General features: G+C 38.2%; 3 protein-coding genes across 4 annotated transcripts; all 3 read right to left on the reverse strand.

Annotated features, from left to right (window-relative positions):
* Positions 1–1,374: 1,374 nt before the first annotated feature.
* Positions 1,375–2,958, reverse strand: LOC122013343 (putative anthocyanidin reductase). The gene is made up of 5 exons (XM_042569602.1): positions 2,779–2,958; positions 2,522–2,694; positions 2,226–2,438; positions 1,758–2,146; positions 1,375–1,681 (listed from the first exon to the last, which is right to left on the reverse strand). Exons 1-5 carry the CDS (start codon positions 2,900–2,902, stop codon positions 1,516–1,518), a joined length of 1,065 nt encoding a protein of 354 aa, XP_042425536.1. The 5' UTR covers positions 2,903–2,958; the 3' UTR covers positions 1,375–1,515.
* Positions 2,959–9,626: 6,668 nt separating this feature from the next.
* On the reverse strand, positions 9,627–11,226 carry LOC122013354 (putative anthocyanidin reductase). Its single transcript, XM_042569612.1, has 5 exons — positions 11,047–11,226; positions 10,790–10,962; positions 10,495–10,707; positions 9,962–10,350; positions 9,627–9,885 (listed from the first exon to the last, which is right to left on the reverse strand). Exons 1-5 carry the CDS (start codon positions 11,168–11,170, stop codon positions 9,720–9,722), a joined length of 1,065 nt encoding a protein of 354 aa, XP_042425546.1. The 5' UTR covers positions 11,171–11,226; the 3' UTR covers positions 9,627–9,719.
* Positions 11,227–12,961: 1,735 nt separating this feature from the next.
* LOC122038671 (putative anthocyanidin reductase) lies at positions 12,962–17,583 on the reverse strand. Of its 2 annotated transcripts, XR_006127930.1 has the most exons (7): positions 17,404–17,583; positions 17,153–17,319; positions 16,858–17,070; positions 16,390–16,778; positions 16,134–16,313; positions 13,816–13,940; positions 12,962–13,728 (listed from the first exon to the last, which is right to left on the reverse strand). XR_006127930.1 is itself a non-coding variant. In XM_042598539.1 (5 exons), exons 1-5 carry the CDS (start codon positions 17,525–17,527, stop codon positions 16,148–16,150), a joined length of 1,059 nt encoding a protein of 352 aa, XP_042454473.1. In that variant the 5' UTR covers positions 17,528–17,583; the 3' UTR covers positions 16,098–16,147. The 2 variants fall into 2 exon arrangements, 1 of the variants encoding a protein (XP_042454473.1); XM_042598539.1 differs by lacking the exons at positions 12,962–13,728; positions 13,816–13,940 and having other exon boundaries at positions 16,098–16,313.
* Positions 17,584–17,818: the final 235 nt, after the last annotated feature.

Genomic DNA, 17,818 nt, shown 5'->3' on the forward strand with positions numbered 1-17,818 from the left:
AGTCAAGGCGGTCAATGTCGGGGCTTATGGAAAGAGCCTCGACCAAAGGTGACTGTTTGGTTATCTCAGTCAGCAAAGGAGTGGTCGAGCGGATCACCCCGTCCAGTCAAACGAATGGACATCATGGGTCAGTTGGACGAATGGACAAACCCGTAGCCGGTTGTTTCGGTCGGCAGGAAAACGAGCCACTCGGACCGCCCGTCTGGCGCAAAGAATGACATTACACTGGAGGAGATGAGAAAACAAAAGAGAACACTTCGTCTATCATTAAACATGAAGAAGCCAAGACAAAGAAGAACACTTCATTTATCATTAATGCATGGAAGTCAAGACAAAGAAACCTTCCTCTGACAATTAATATCATTAAATAACGGCAGATGAATGATCATAAAGAAAGCTATAAAAGGATATGCCAGGTATGAGGAAAAGTAAGATTTATCTATTTCTGGATTACTCATTCTCTCTTCATGATTCTAACTTGAGCATCGAATGACCAACATTAGGGACCCCTTCTCTGATTTAATTTTGTTTGGCAGGAGTGAGATCTTCCTCCCGTTAGTAGTCATCCTATTCTCGGCTTTTCAGCTTGAGGATCAAGGTATATAGATGTTTATTTAATAGAATTTGATGAAAAATTAAAAATTTTATTTTATTTATTAATATGATGGAGATGATAGAAAAAATAAATTATTTACTAACATGATGGAGATGATCGAAGAAATAAATTAATCAAACGAAGACGTTGATGACAATAGCCAAATATTACAAATGCACAAATAATGAGAGATGCTCAATCAATACAACTCGTGCACATGTAGTATTGGCTAAGGGATTAAAAATATGATGTGATATCGCTTTTTTTTTTCTATCAATACAGATAAAATATTAAAAGATCGAATGAAAAAGCTTATCCATTAATCAAGAGGTTTGTAAAAAAATGGAATGGAAGGCTCTTTATTCAATCAATCAAGCATCTGTTGAAAACAAGCAAAGTCACATGGTAAAAAATTGAAATATAAAACTTCTTAATCATCGATGTTTGTTCCGTTCCAACCGTTATAACAAGAATGATGTCCCAAAGAAAATCATACTATATGCTAGAACTTTGGAACGGTATGAGGTGTTCCTGTGCCAGGACGCCCCTTCCGACCTTTCCACATTAGTTTTGACGAACCATGGTAGAGATTATCTAATTAACGCCCCTAACTTGTTAACAACCTACTAATATTAATAAACTGAATTATTAAATTTACATATTGAATTGACATCTAATAATCTAAATCCTCCTTTACTTTAAGTATTCCATCACTTAATTAAATTTTAATTTCTTAATAACAAAATCTATTATTAATATCATATTTATCCATCTATTGATAGACTTAATCCTTCCCTTCCATCCATTTAAATTTTAGATTTCACTCCATCGAAACTTGGGAGAGCTTACAGGGATTGATGTTGCATGCATAAAGTAACCCTAGGAATGATTACCCCACAACTCGTACAATTTTTTTGTTTCTAATATTGTTCGCTTGTAGTTTTATCGAGGAGTACTCCAAACCTCGTGGCACTCTCGAAACTATCATCCAAAATCTGCTCCACAGTGTGCTTGTACCTGAACCCCAAATCTGTCAGCTTAGTTGATTTGCCTGGTACATACACTTTGGCTGCCTCTTCATCTTCCCTGAAATCGAACACTTGGACTAAGAACAAAAAGAAGATGAAGATCTTCGCGATCAAACAAAAATTAATGTTCTCACTCTTTGGTGATCACTGGTAGCTGATCAGGGAACTTCTTGGCATAATAGTCTGCGATCTGTTGCAGTGCTGGGTACCCCGCCGCACAGAGAAACCTCCCGGCCATGGAAGGCGGCTCCATGCAGAATGCATGAGCCTCGCAAACGTCGTCGATGTGCACGACGGGCACCGAGCCCAGCAACGCGTGGAGAAACTTTAGCTGCCTGCGATGCACCGGATTGCCGGTCATCGGCGAGACGACGATTTGGGAGCTCAACGGTAAGTGTGACAGAATCGTGTCGCCTCCAAACAAGCCGGAAGTTAAGGTCACCGCTTCCATTGATGTCTCTCGCCGTTCGTCGTTGTACGATAGTATTTCCTTTTCAGATAGCGTCTTTGAACGAGTGTAATCCTAGATTTGCAGATCAGGATGAGGACTGCTGAAGCTGGTCGAATGCCTCAGATGATCATTTTAAAATGAATTGTTGTACCTTCTCGAAATCTTCACAGTAACGGAAGGGAAGATGGAGGGGAGTCCAACAAGACTCGTCCATGGCCTCCTTGAAGCCGGAGCCGTCTTCCTTCATGGCGGACGACGCGGTGACGGAGCCGGTGAAGATGACCCGCCTCACCGTCCTCGATCGCTCGCATAGCTGCAGAATGGTGCGAACGGAAGACACCGTTGCTTCGGCGATGTCCTTGAACTAAACCAGAACAGAGTAATTCAAGATACAGCCGTATTTCTGAAAAAAAAAAAATGGATGACGACGTAGGGGATCGGGAAGACCTGAGAGGAAGGGATGTGTTGAAAGGGGATGGCGACCAGGAAGACGAACTCGCAACCGTGGATGGCCGGCGCGAAGGTGTGGGCGTCGTAGAGGTCCGCGGAGAAGAGGGAGAGCCTCGTGCCGGCGCCGGCGCCGGCTAGGTTCCTTAAAAATCCCACCTTGAACTCATCCCCTGTGCCATTTGTGCTGTCTAATTAAGCTAAGAAATCAACGCAGAGTAATTAGCGGATCAGTGCTGCGGAGGAGACGAGAGGACCTGGATTCCGGACGGTGGCATGAACGACATGGCCTTTCTCCAGGAGCTTCTTGACGAGCAAAGATCCCATGAAGCCGGTGGCGCCGGTGACGCACACTCTGCAGCTTCTCCGTCCTTCTTCCATGGCAACGATGCTCTGATCTCTGTTGCTCTGGCTCTGATAGACGACGTCTCTGGTTCTGATAGACGACGTTGTCTGTTTTTAAGCGGAACCACCGCCTCACATATGACTTTGTTACCTTTTCCAAATTACTCCTGACAATTTTTAAAATTATCAAAGTCTCTCCATTTTTTCAAAGGTCAACCCGACCAATAGAGTTCCTATCATAGTCAATAAATATCTACGAATATTTGATGTGGTCCCCAAAATCATTTTATTTATTAAACATCCTCAAATTCTACAAAAATTTAATAAAAAACATCAATAAATATAAGCGTAGACAAGAAAGTTTTGGTTTTTTTGGGGAAAAGAAAGATAAGTTTATACGAGCCAAGTTCTCTTGGACCACTTTTGTGGTCTAGGGGATAGACCATTTATATTTATGATCGAATCATGATCATGATCAAATCGTAATTGATTGCGATCTTTTCTTGAGTTCATCGTGTCCATCAACTTATAGTTTGGTTCTGAGCGGACGATCGAAGGCCGCCCGTAGGAGACTCTCGCTCGGCGCCCAGCAACCTGGCCACTTATCCATCATCGGTATCCTCCAAGCAGCCTCCGCCCGCCCGCTCTAAATCAAATTATAATCTGATGATGACGATGAACCCAAAAAAAAATAGTAATCAATTACGATCGGATCGCGATCACGATCCGATCGTAAATATGAATGATCATAAAAAATGATCCAAGAGATCCCCTCTCAAATGTGTACCTCAATAATACATAATGATCCGGTATTAAGAACAGGGGACTCCGCCCGGTGGAGTTAACGCCACGTGGAAGTCACAGTGGCAGCTCATCCGGAGAGGGTCGGGTTCGACCGGACGGCCGGAGAGGGCCGGGTCCGACCGGACGGCCGGCCAACCGATGGAATCGAACGCCCGGAGAGGGATGGGTCCGATCGGCTTGCCGACCGGACGATATTCGACTAATGGTTAAAGGCGCCCTGTCGAAATCAGGATTCCGGCGCTCAGTGGAAAAGGTCGTGGGGCAGAGAGGACCTCACGCTCGGCCAAAGTCATAAGGTAACATTGCTAATAGTCCCCATAAAGCACGTGATGGGGGATCTCCCCAAGGAAACCACCGCATATGTCCGGCCGGATGTTGAGGGAGCTGTCCGCCCGGAAGCCAGATTTGGAGCAAAGGGGAAAGGGACAAGGAACGTCTTTTTCTGACAGCAGGTATGTTTCACGTGTGGGCCATGCTCCAAATCTTGTGACAGGGGATTCCGCTGTCCCATCGAGGACATGCTAAGACTGTAGCAGTATGAGTTAGGGAAGCTCACTGATAAGTCTTTACTGGAGTATGGGCTATGGACATGTGTACACCTCGGTAGGAGTACACTCACTTCTTCGCTACCCTATATAAAGGCCCTCATTCTTCGCCAGAGGTACGCAGTCTACAAGTTTTAAAGCCACTGTTTCTTTCTTGAGCTTCGCCTAACTTGAGCGTCGGAGGGTCGCCGCCGGGAATCCCTTCCCGGCCCGACTTCTGTGCAGGTTCGCCGGAGCTTTGTGCCGCCAGTTGAAGATCTACGCCAGCAGCCGGAAGCGCCACGTGTCCAGCGTCCGTTGATTCGGCATTCGGACAGGATCACGTAACACTTAATATAATAGTATTATAATATTATTCGAGTAGTTAGTTAGTGACTTTAATAATTATAGTAACTATAGAATAACTATACACCCTATGGAGTTAATCATAATTACTACAATAATTTTAAAAATAAGAAATAATGTTGTAATACTTATTTGAATAATTATTATATGTGGTAGGAGTTATGGATAACTGCTATAATAATGTTTGATAAAATACATTTTAGAGAAAAAAAATATCTAACAGAGCCTTCTTCGGATGATTTATATAATTTAGGAGGTATTTTTATTTTTTTATTTTACTTAAAAGAATACTAATAAAAATATAAAAGGATTTAATTATGAACAAACTAATGATACATTAACTTTTGAAATTTTAATTTATTATGATGTATGAATATTATATTTATATTTATTTAATTGTTATTATTTTTTCTATTTGCATGGCGAATTCTGTGTTGGTTTCTTCTCGCTTTAAAAATATAAACTGCTTTACCAAAAAAAAATTCTTTTATAATTCTATCGGTACAGATATTGAGCGACAAAATTATGATGAAATATATTTTATTAAGAGATAATTAGTTTGCAAATAATTTATGGGTAAAAAATAAACTTCGTCTGTGTTTTCCAATGAAAATTTATTTTCATAGGAAATGTTGCCGACGAAATAATATATTTCGTCAGTAATCCCTTTAGAATTTATCGACGTAATATATGATTTCGTTAGTAATTTCTTTATGAATATACCTATAGAATCAATGATTTCGTTGGTAAATCATTTTGATATTTACTGACGAAATCATTATTACGTCAGTATTCCGTCAATAATTTAATAAGAAATTAAATCAACAAATTTGAATAAGGTCCTGTCTGGTTTACAATTTTTATATACAAATAAAATCATCACAATAACATTCACAATGATCTAAACATATTTATTTACAATCTATAATAGAAATAATTACAATCATCTAAAATAAACAAAATCTAAACATAATCCAATAATTGAACATTCATACAAACAAACTAATAGAACGAACTATACTATTTATAATCCATAATCCGAATAGTACATCCATATATAAAATATTAATAGAAAATTTCTTGTAGAAAATCAAATATGATAGATTATTTCATATTTATGTATAAATAAAAATATTATATATATAACCAATTTTGATATCTACATAACAGAAATGATGAAATGATAATCTTTAATATAGGTCTGGACTTTTGGAACATATAGTCATATAATATTTATAAATTAGTTAATTTCTATAGGATATATATATATATATATATTATTTTGCATGATTTATATATGATTAAAAAATTTTAATTTTTGTTGAACAAATCTCAGAAAAATCTAATAAATAACATCTGATGAATCATAAGTCTCTTATGAATCAAAATCAAATGGAACTAGTGGCAGAGGAAAATTAGTTATGAACGGTTGTATATGAGCCATGAGAGCATCATGATTCTCATGTTGCTTTTGATCCTCCATAGCTCTCCTCTGTGTCTCAATAGTCATCCACTGTTCCATCTTCTTATTTATTGAGTGGATTTGAGTGCACAAATCTTGATTTTTCTATCTTAAAAACTACATCTTAGAAGAAGAAGAAGAAGAGCAATCATCACAACCCCTAGGACTCCTCAAACGATCAAATGAGACTTTGACCTGGGAGCCAAGGCCGTAGAGGGTGAATTTTTTTATCAGTCCACCGATAATATCATAATAAATCTCATTTAGGATCTCGGTGGATAAAGATTGTGACTCCCCCTTTGCTGGTGGCTGAGATGCCTGAGCTACTCTATTCTCATTTATAATATGAATATTATTCAATTTGATCACAATTACTAAAGTTAATCAAGATAGAAATAATTAAATATAATAAAGTAAATAATCTTACCTCTATGATTTTTTATCTAGTATCAACAAATACGACATCCTTTTTCTGGTGCGTCTTAAGAAATACCTCTATACATGTAGATTTGTGAGCCCATTCATGTTCCTGCATACACAAATAATTTAGGACAAATTTTATAAATACAATAATAAATTCCAAATATATTTATTTAACTTTAAATTAAACTCACCAGATCCATGACATGCTCAACAATAGATCTGGAACTTGACGTATGCTGAGTCGTTCCAATGCTCGGGCCACCTGACTCTGTATTTCTATTTGCTCTAGCCTCTTCAGCATTTGTTTGATACCTTTTTGCAACCAGGTGGGTCATTTATGCACTCCATATCTTGTTAGGCCTGGGTCGGTACAGTATACCATATCGAAAATTGAATATCGTATACCGTACCGAGAAAAATGTTATTCTAAGAAATGATACTGATATCGTACCGAGAAAATTGGTATTCTAAGAAATGATACTGATACCGTACCGATATTTCGGTATACCGAAATATCAATATGGTATCAATAAAATACCGTCATACCGAAATTATATATATATATATATATATATATATATATATATATATATATATATATATATAGAGAGAGAGAGAGAGAGAGAGAGAGAATTGATATCCTACGGACCTTTTTCTACGGAACTATACGGACCAACTCACGTGGCATATTTATCCCGTTATTTTTTATCGCGGCTTCCTAGTTTTCCTTATTTTCTTTTCCTCTCGTCGCCGAAGCAAGCCGCGATCCTCTCTCTCGCCGAAGCCGCGATCCTCTCCTTCTCGCCGAAGCCCCGATCCTCCTCGACGCCACACGCGGCGCCTGCTCTCATCTCGTCGAGGCCTCGCGATCCTCTCCTGCTTCTCCTGCTCTCCTCTCGCCGAGGCCACACGCCGCGCCTGCTCTCCTCTCGCCGACGCCACAAGCTAACGGAGTCGCCGATGAAGCTAGGGATCGCAGCCATCTGCCCACCGCCAGCGGCCTCCGGCCGCCTGGATCCACCCACACTATAGCCCAAGGGGTGAACTCGTCGGGGATCGCGGCCGGACTCCGGACGCTATCGCGACTGGACGCTCGCGATTTGACCCGATCGTGCCAGATTCCGGCAAGATCACGGTCGGAATCCGGCGCGGCCGCGATTGCGACCGGAATCCGGCTGCGATCGCGCCGGAATCCGGCTGCAATCGCACGTCGGATTCCGGTCGCGATCGTGTCCGAAATCTGGCGCGATCGCGGCCGGATTCTGGACGTGTCACGACCGAACGTGAGGCTGTCGAGCCAGCGGCGGGGGCGGTCGGTCGGCGGCGGGGCTGCCGGTCGGTGGCGGGCCGCGAGGGTGGAGGCGCGGTGAGCACGTTTGTTTCGGCGAGAACGAAGAGAATAAAAAGAGAAGAAGTTGTATTTAAAAAATAAACAAAATATTAAAAAAAAATCAAATTATGTGGTTGCGGACGAATCCGCATGCCAAGGTCCGTATTTTATCAAAACTATATATATATATATATATATATATATATATATATATATATATATATATATATATATATAATCATTTTCTTGTAATACAAGGGTAGCGTAACAAATCCCTCAAGATACTCAAAGAGACCAGCAGATATACAACAAAACAAATTCCTCAAAATAATAAACACCAATAATGAATAGAAATAAAAAAAAAAGGACAAAAGCTGATGTTTTCGACTCGAGAGCACGTCATATGGCAGCACGGATTCACTAGATCCTATACAATCAAATAATATGAAGTTTATACAGCCGTGGAGCAATTTGCTTGAGCAATAACAAAGAATTTAAAGCGTGGAGCAATCAAATAACATAAGAGATACTCTGGCCTATTCCTACATGTTATAGATTGGAGCAATTTGCTTAAGCATTTTTAGTTGCTTTAGGACATACAGATTGTCCTAATAAACATAAGTGCATTTTTACATGGAATTCAAGAAATCCAAAAGGCATGACCCTGCTCCTAAAGGAGCAATTTAGCACTTTTTCAAGAGCATAGGTTTCACGATGAACTACTATGCCAAATACAGAACCTCCATCTCATGAGTCTTGACTTCTTACCAAATGATTTAACAAAAGAAGATTAAACTATAAGAAAATGCATACCATATAAAATAATTTAAGAATTTTAGATGATATAAACTACCAAACCAGAAACCATCCCCTGCACTTATAGGAAACCTGTGGTTATATATCAAGAACTGACAACAGGTCATGTTCTTGAACAGTGGAAATGGTGTTATCAAAGGGAATAATATTCATAAACAACGTTTATTAAAAATACTCATGAATATAAATAATATTTTTTAATAAAATTCTTATCAACATGCTAAATAAATAAAAAAAATTAAAATTAAATAAATAAATTTATATTATTAAACTAAATAATCAATCAAACAAACTTAAAATGTAAACTTAAATAACTATTTCAATGACTTATTTATTTTAGGCACATTTTGATTTAACTTGATGACCTTATGAAATAAATTTGAAATTTGAACACCATAAAATTTGACTCGACTTATCTCGATGCTTATTTACTGTCCCACTTGGAGATATAATTCATTCAGCAAAGTGAATCTGTCATCCTAACGGCTCCTCATGATTATCCCACACCATAAGAAGAGAATAAATCAAAAAATTATAGATAGTCGCCACAAGAGAGAATATGATCACATGACTTTACCGAAATTCAACCCTTTCACCATTCAACAATTCTATCTGTGGTTATCATTTTAACAATGTCATGGGACTTGGAGGTATAATTCATGAAGTCATGATAGCTAGAGGAGACCTAGGGATGTAAACGAATCGAATTGAACCCAGAAAAATCTAAGGTTCGAATTCGGCTCGAAATAGATATATTTGAGTTCGAGCTCAATTCGAAGTTCGAAAAATTCAAAATTTTTTATTATATTCGGTTCGAATTAGGACTCGGGTTCGAATTTACGAACTATTCGAATTATTGTTCGAAAATAGCTACTCGAAAGGCTCAAAATATGTCACATTAATATTTTAAAACTTATTAGAATATCTTCAATAATTAGAACAATAAGAAAAATTTTTTATGATCTAATTCATGACTCCATACATATTATATCAATTTCATGATAAATAAGCATATTTTAATTTTCACTATTACTCTTAAATTATAAATCTCAAACTTTATTTGTTCAAATTTTTTTATTCAGCTTTTTTTTGATATTACAAATTTTTCACAAACCTTACGTTGAAGCCCTAATATCGATTGCTTGTAGTTTTGTCGAGGAGTACTCCAAACCTCTTGGCGCTCTCGAAACTATCATCCAAAATCTGCTCCACAGTGTGCTTGTACTTGAACCCCAAATCTGTCATCTTAGTTGATTTGCCTGGTACATACACTTTGGCTGCCTCTTCATCTTCCCTGAAATCGAACACTTGGACTAAGAACAAAATGAAGATGAAGATCTTCGCGATCAAACAAAAATTAATGTTCTCACTCTTTGGTGATCACTGGTAGCTGATCAGGGAACTTCTTGGCATAATAGTCTGCAATCTGTTGCAGTGCTGGGTACCCTGCTGCACAGAGAAACCTCCCGGCCATGGAAGGCGGCTCCATGCAGAATGCATGAGCCTCGCAAACGTCGTCGATGTGCACGACGGGCACCGAGCCCAGCAACGCGTGGAGAAACTTTAGCTGCCTTCGATGCACTGGATTGCCGGTCATCGGCGAGACGACGATTTGGGAGCTCAACGGTAAGTGTGACAGAATCGTGTCGCCTCCGAACAAGCCGGAAGTTAAGCTCACAACTTCCATTGATGTCTCTCGCCGTTCGTCGTTGTACGATAGTATTTCCTTTTCAGATAGCGTCTTTGAACGAGTGTAATCCTACATTCGCAGATCAGGATGAGGACTGCAGTAAAAGAGATCCAAATACTAATATGATTTAATTTGATAAATCCGGTCAATTTGGATAATTCTATTTTATCTCTTTTAGGTAAGCCGGTCGAATGCCTCAGATGATAGTATTACCTTCTCGGAATCTTCACAGTAACGGAAAGGAAGATGGAGCGGAGTCCAACAAGACTCGTCCATGGCCTCCTTGAAGCCGGAGCCGTCTTCCTTCATGGCGGACGACGCGGTGACAGAGCCGGTGAAGATGACCCGCCTCACCGTCCTCGATCGCTCGCATAGCTGCAGTATGGTGCGAACGGACGACACCGTCGCTTCGGCGATGTCCTTGAACTAAACCAGAACAGAGTAATTCAAGATACAGCCGTATTTCTGAAAAAAAAAAATGGATGACGACGTAGGGGATCGGGAAGACCTGAGAGGAAGGGATGTGTTGAAAGGGGGTGGCGACCAGGAAGACGAACTCGCAACCGTGGATGGCCTGCGCGAAGGTGTGGGCGTCGTAGAGGTCCGCGGAGAAGAGGGAGAGCCTCGTGCCGGCGCCGGCGCCGGCTAGGTTCCTTAAAAATCCCACCTTGAACTCATCCCCTGTGCCATTTGTGCTGTCTAATTAAGCTAAGAAATCAACGCAGAGTAATTAGCGGATCAGTGCTGCGGAGGAGACGAGAGGACCTGGATTCCGGACGGTGGCATGAACGACATGGCCTTTCTCCAGGAGCTTCTTGACGAGCAAAGATCCCATGAAGCCGGTGGCGCCGGTGACGCACACTCTGCAGCTTCTCCGTCCTTCTTCCATGGCAACGATGCTCTGATCTCTGTTGCTCTGGCTCTGATAGACGACGTCTCTGGTTCTGATAGACGACGTTGTCTGTTTTTAAGCGGAACCACCGCCTCACATATGACTTTGTTACCTTTTCCAAATTACTCCTGACAATTTTTAAAATTATCAAAGTCTCTCCATTTTTTCAAAGGTCAACCCGACCAATAGAGTTCCTATCATAGTCAATAAATATCTACGAATATTTGATGTGGTCCGCAAAATCATTTTATTTATTAAACATCCTCAAATTCTACAAAAATTTAATAAAAAACATCAATAAATATAAGCGTAGACAAGAAAGTTTTGGTTTTTTTCGAGAAAAGAAAGATAAGTTTGTGCGAGGCTGCGAGCCAAGTTCTCTTGGATCACTTTTGTGGTCTAGGGGATAGACTAATTATATTTACGATCGGATTATGATCATGATCAAATCATAATTGATTGCGATCTTTTCTTGAGTTCATTGTGTCCATCAAGTTATAGTTTGGTTCGGAGCGGACGGTCGGAGGCCGCCCGCAGGAGACTCTCGCTCGGCGCCCAGCAACCTGGCCACTTATCCATCATCGGTATCCTCCAAGCAGCCTCCGGCTGCCCACTGTGAATTAAATTATAATCTGATGGAGACAATGAACTAAAAAAGAAATTGTAATCAATTACGATCGGATCGCGATCACGATCCGATCGTAAATATGAATGATCATAAAAAATGATCCAAGAGATCTGCTCACAATGTGTACCTCAATAATACATAACACTTAATATAATAGTATTATAATATTATTCGAGTAGTTAGTTAGTGACTTTAATAATTATAGTAACTATAGAATAACTATACACCCTATGGAGTTAATCATAATTACTACAATAATTTTAAAATGAGAAATAATGTTGTAATAATTATTTGAATAATTATTATATGTGGTAGTAGTTATGGATAAATGCTATAATAATGTTTGATAAATGATACATTAACTTTTGATTTTTTAATTTTATACTGTGTTGGTTTTTCTCGCTGTAAAAATATAAACTGCTTTACCCAAAAAAAAAAAAAAAAATTCTTTTATAATTCTATCGGTACAGAGATTAAGCGACAAAATTATGGTGAAATATATTTTATTAAGAGATAATTAGTTTGCAAATAATTTATGGGTAAAAAATAAACTTCTTCTGTGTTTTCCAATGAAAATTTATTTTCATAGGAAATGTTGCCGACAAAATAATATATTTCGTCTGTAATTCCTTTATAATTTATCAACGTAATACATGATTTCTTTAGTAATTTCTTTATGAATATACTTGTAGAATCAGATTCCGTTGATAAATCATTTTGATATTTATCGACGAAATTATTATTCTATCGGTAATTTAACAAGAAATTAAATCAGCAAATTTGAATAAGATCCTGTCCTGTTTACAATTTTTATATACACAAATAAAATCATCACAAACGACAACATTCACAATCCACACAATGACATTTCATATTTATCCATGCAATCACATTTCACAATTAACACATACAAACATATTTTCACAACAAAAACATATTTATTTACAGTCCATAATAAAAACAATTACAATCATCTAAAATAAACAAAATCTAAATATAATCCAATAATTGAACATTCATACAAACAAACTAATAGAATGAACTACACTATTCATAATCCATAATTCGAATAGTATATCCATATATAAAATATTAATAGAAAATCTCTGGTAGAAAATCAAGTATGATAGATTATTTCATATTTATGTATAAATAAAAATATTATATATATATATATATATATATTTTGCATGATTTATATATGATTAAAATAATAATTTTTGTTGAACAAATCTCAGAAAAAATTAATAAACGGCATCAAAAATCCTAAGTCTCTTGTGAATCAAAATCAAATGGAATTGGTCTCTTGTGAATCAAAATCAAATGGAACTGGTGGCAAGGGGAAATTAGCTATGAACGGTTGCATATGAGCCATGAGAGCATCATGATTCTCACGTTGCTTTTGATCCTCCATAGCTCTCCTCCGTGTCTCAATAGTCATCCACTGTTCCATCTTCTTATTTATTGAGTGGTTTTGAGTGCATAAATCTTGAATTTCCTATCTTAAAAACTACATCTTAGAAGAAAAAGAGCAATTATCACGACCCCTAGGACTTCTCAAATGATCAAATGAAACTTTGACCTGGGAGCCAAGGCCATAGAGGGTGAATTTTTTTATCAGTTCACCGACAATATCATAATAAATCTCATTTAGTACCTCGGTGGATAAAGATTGTGACTCCCCCCTTTGCTGGTGGCTGAGATGCACTCTATCCTCATTTGATTTTGTTTGATAAAATATAATATGAATATTATTCAATTTGATCACAATTACTAAAGTTAATCAAGATAGAAATAATTAAATATAATAAAGTAAATAATCTTACGTCTATGATTTTTTATCTAGTATCAACAAATGCGACATCCTTTTTCTTGTGTGTCTTAAGAAATACCTCTATACATGTAGATTGTGAGCCAATTCATGTTCCTGCATACACAAATAATTTAGGACAAATTTTTATAAATATAATAATAAATTCAAAAATTTGTTTATTTAACTTTAAATTAAACTCACCAGATCCATGACATGCTCAATAATAGATTTGGAACTTGACGTATGCCAAGCCGTTCCAATGCTCGGGTCACCTGACTCTGTATTTCTATTTGCTTTAGCCTCTTCAACATTTGTTTGATATCTTTCTGCAACCAGGTGAGTCATTTATGCACTCAGTTAGGCCTGGGTCGGTACAGTATACCATATCGAAAATTGAATATACCGTATACTGTACCGAGAAAAATGTTATTCTAAGAAATGATACTGATATCGTACCGAGAAAGTTGATATTCTAAGAAATGATACTAATACCGTACCAATATTTCGGTATACCGAAATATCAATATGATATCAATAAAATACAGTCATACCGAAATTTTATATATATATATATAATCATTTTCTTGTAATACAAGGGTAGCGTAACAAATCCCTCAAGATGGGGGCGTTTGGTTAAATGATGGGAATGACTATGAGTATGAGTTTGATAGTAGAGTGGAATAAGAATAGGAATGACAATGAAACCCATCAAGTTATATGAGTTTGGTGATTCCTATAAATCTAGTAATCATTCCCAAAATGTCATTCTCAAACCCACAATCCAAATACTATTTTTTACATTCATTCCATTTCTTCATTCCCAAACCCATCAACCAAACACCCCCAAAGAGACGAGCAGATATATACAACAAAACAAATGATCCTCAAAACAATAAACACCAACAGTGAATATAAATTAAAAAAAAAAAAAGACAAAAACTCATGTTTTCGAGTCGAGAGCACGTCGTATGGCAGCACAGATTCACTAGATCATATACAATCGAAATTTATACAACCGTAGAGCAATTTGTTTGAGCAATAACAAAGAATTTAAACCGTGGAGCAATCAAATAACATAAGAGATACTCTGGCCTATTCCTACGTATTATAGATTGGAGCAATTTACTTAAGCATTTTTAGTTGCTTTAGGACATACAGATTGTCCTAATAAACATAAGTGCATTTTTACATGGAATTCAAGAAATCCAAAAGGCATGACCCTGCTCCTCAAAGGAGCAATTTAGCACTTTTTCAAGAGCATAGGTTTCACGATGAACTACTATACCAAATACAGAACCTCTATCTCACGAGTCTTGCCTTCTTACCAAATGATTTAACAAAAGAAGATTAAACTATAAGAAAATGCATACCATATAAAATAATTTAAGAATTTTAGATGATATAACCTACCAAACCAGAAACCATCCTATGCACTTATAGGAAACCTGTGGTTATATATCAAGAACTGACAACAGGTCATGTTCTTGAACAGAGGAAATGGTGCCATCAAAGGGAATAATATTCATGAGCAACATGAACAACGTTTATTAAAAACGCTCATGAACATGAATAATATTTTTTAATAAAATTCTTATCAACATGCTAAATAAATAAAGAAATTTAAAATTGAATAAATAAATTTATATTATCAAATTAAATAATCAATCAAACAAACTTAAAATATAAACTTAAATAATTATTTCAATGACTAATTTATTTTAGGCTCATTTTGATTTAACTTGATGACCTTATCAAATAAATTTGAAATTTGAACACCATAAAATTTGACTCGACTTACCTCGATGCTTATTTACCATCCCACTTGGAGATATAATTCATTCAGCAAAGTGAATCTGTCATCCTATCGGCTCCTCATGATTATCCCACACCATTAGAAGGGAGTAAATCAAAAAATTATAGATAATCCCCACAAGAGAGAATATGATCACATGACTTTACCGAAATTCAACCCTTTCACCATTCAACAATTCTATGTGTGGTTACCATTTTAACAATGCCATGGGACTTGGAGGTATAATTCATGAAGTCATGATAGCTAGAGGAGACCTAGGAATGTAAACAAACCGAATTGAATCCAGAAAAATCTAAGGCTCGAATTCAGCTCGAAATAGGTATATTTGAGTTCGAGCTCAATTTGAAGTTCGAAAAATTCAAAATTTTTTATTCTATTCGATTCAAATTAGGACTCGAGTTCGAGTTTACGAACTATTCGAATTATTGTTAGAAAATAACTACTCGAAAAGCTCAAAATATGTCACATTAATATTTTAAAAACTTATTAGAATATCTTCGATAATTAGTATAAGGAAATTTTTTATGGTCTAATTCATAATATATAGTTACATGACTCCATATATAGTATTTCAATTTCATGATAAATAATAAATAAGTATATTCTAATTTTCACTATTACTCTTAAATTATAAATCTCAAACTTTATTTATTCAAAATTTTTTATTCAGCTTTTTTTTCTTTGATATTACAAATTTTTCACAAACCTTACGTTGAAGCCCTAATATCGATTGCTTGTAGTTTTGTCGAGGAGTACTCCAAACCTCTTGGCACTCTCGAAACTATCATCCAAAATCTGCTCCACAGCGTGCTTGTACTTGAACCCCAAATCTGTCAGCTTAGTTGATATGCCTGCTACATACACTTTGGCTGCCTCTTCATCTTCCCTGAAATCGAACACTTGGACTAAGAACAAAAAGAAGATGAAGATCCTCGCGATCAAACAAAAATTAATGTTCTCACTCTTTGGTGATCACGGGTAGCTGATCAGGGAACTTCTTGGCATAATAGTCTGCAATCTGTTGCAGTGCTGGGTACCCTGCTGCACAGAGAAACCTCCCGGCCATGGAAGGCGGCTCCATGCAGAATGCATGAGCCTCGCAAACGTCGTCGATGTGCACGACGGGCACCGATCCCAGCAACGCGTGGAGAAACTTTAGCTGCCTTCGATGCTCCGGATTGCCGGTCATCGGCGAGACGACGATTTGGGAGCTCAACGGTAAGTGTGACAGAATCGTGTCGCCTCCGAACAAGCCGGAAGTTAAGCTCACAACTTCCATTGATGTCTCTCGCCGTTCGTCGTTGTACGATAGTATTTCCTTTTCAGATAGAGTCTTTGAACGAGTGTAATCCTAGATTTGCAGATCAGGATGAGGACTGCTGAAGCTGGTCGAATGCCTCAGATGATCATTTTAAAATGAATTGTTGTACCTTCTCGAAATCTTCACAGTGACGGAAGGGAAGATGGAGGGGAGTCCAACAAGACTCGTCCATGGCCTCCTTGAAGCCGGAGCCGTCTTCCTTCATGGCGGACGACGCGGTGACGGTGCCGGTGAAGATGACCCGCCTCACCGTCCTCGATCGCTCGCATAGCTGCAGTATGGTGCGAACGGACGACACCGTCGCTTCGGCGATGTCCTTGAACTAAACCAGAACAGAGTAATTCAAGATACAGCCGTATTTCTGAAAAAAGAAAATGGATGACGACGTAGGGGATCGGGAAGACCTGAGAGGAAGGAATGTGTTGAAAGGGGGTGGCGACCAGGAAGACGAACTCGCAACCGTGGATGGCCGGCGCGAAGGTGTGGGCGGCGTAGAGGTCCGCGGAGAAGAGGGAGAGCCTCGCGCCGGCGCCGGCGAGGTTCCTTAAAAATCCCACCTTGGACTCATCCCCTGTGCCATTTGTGCTGTCTAATTAAGCTAAGAAATCAACGCAGAGTCATTAGCGGATCAGTGCTGCGGAGGAGACGAGAGGACCTGGATTCCGGACGGTGGCATGAACGACATGGCCTTTCTCCAGGAGCTTCTTGACGAGCAAAGATCCCATGAAGCCGGTGGCGCCGGTGACGCACACTCTGCAGCTTCTCCGTCCTTCTTCCATGGCAACGATGCTCTGATCTCTGTTGCTCTGGCTCTGATAGACGACGTCTCTGGTTCTGATAGACGACGTTGTCTGTTTTTAAGCGGAACCACCGCCTCACATATGACTTTGTTACCTTTTCCAAATTACTCCTGACAATTTTTAAAATTATCAAAGTCTCTCCATTTTTTCAAAGGTCAACCCGACCAATAGAGTTCCTATCATAGTCAATAAATATCTACGAATATTTGATGTGGTCCTCAAAATCATTTTATTTATTAAACATCCTCAAATTCTACAAAAAAATTTAAT

Source organism: Zingiber officinale, chromosome 1A (assembly GCF_018446385.1).
Source record: "Zingiber officinale cultivar Zhangliang chromosome 1A, Zo_v1.1, whole genome shotgun sequence".
In the NCBI taxonomy this organism is placed as follows: domain Eukaryota; kingdom Viridiplantae; phylum Streptophyta; class Magnoliopsida; order Zingiberales; family Zingiberaceae; genus Zingiber; species Zingiber officinale.

Excerpts from the sequence above, each read along its gene's own strand:
- LOC122013343 (XM_042569602.1), bottom strand. The coding sequence starts at position 2,902 with ATGGAAGAAGGACGGAGAAGCTGCAGAGTGTGCGTCACCGGCGCCACC. Across the intron at positions 2,695-2,778 it reads TGCCACCGTCCGGAATCCAG|GGGATGAGTTCAAGGTGGGA; the intron begins GTCCTCTCGTCT and ends CAAATGGCACAG. Across the intron at positions 2,147-2,225 it reads ACTGTGAAGATTTCGAGAAG|GATTACACTCGTTCAAAGAC; the intron begins GTACAACAATTC and ends CTGCAAATCTAG.
- LOC122013354 (XM_042569612.1), bottom strand. The coding sequence starts at position 11,170 with ATGGAAGAAGGACGGAGAAGCTGCAGAGTGTGCGTCACCGGCGCCACC. Across the intron at positions 10,963-11,046 it reads TGCCACCGTCCGGAATCCAG|GGGATGAGTTCAAGGTGGGA; the intron begins GTCCTCTCGTCT and ends CAAATGGCACAG. Across the intron at positions 9,886-9,961 it reads CTACCAGTGATCACCAAAGA|GGAAGATGAAGAGGCAGCCA; the intron begins GTGAGAACATTA and ends GTTCGATTTCAG.
- LOC122038671 (XM_042598539.1), bottom strand. The coding sequence starts at position 17,527 with ATGGAAGAAGGACGGAGAAGCTGCAGAGTGTGCGTCACCGGCGCCACC. Across the intron at positions 17,071-17,152 it reads AACACATTCCTTCCTCTCAG|TTCAAGGACATCGCCGAAGC; the intron begins GTCTTCCCGATC and ends GTTCTGGTTTAG. Across the intron at positions 16,779-16,857 it reads ACTGTGAAGATTTCGAGAAG|GATTACACTCGTTCAAAGAC; the intron begins GTACAACAATTC and ends CTGCAAATCTAG.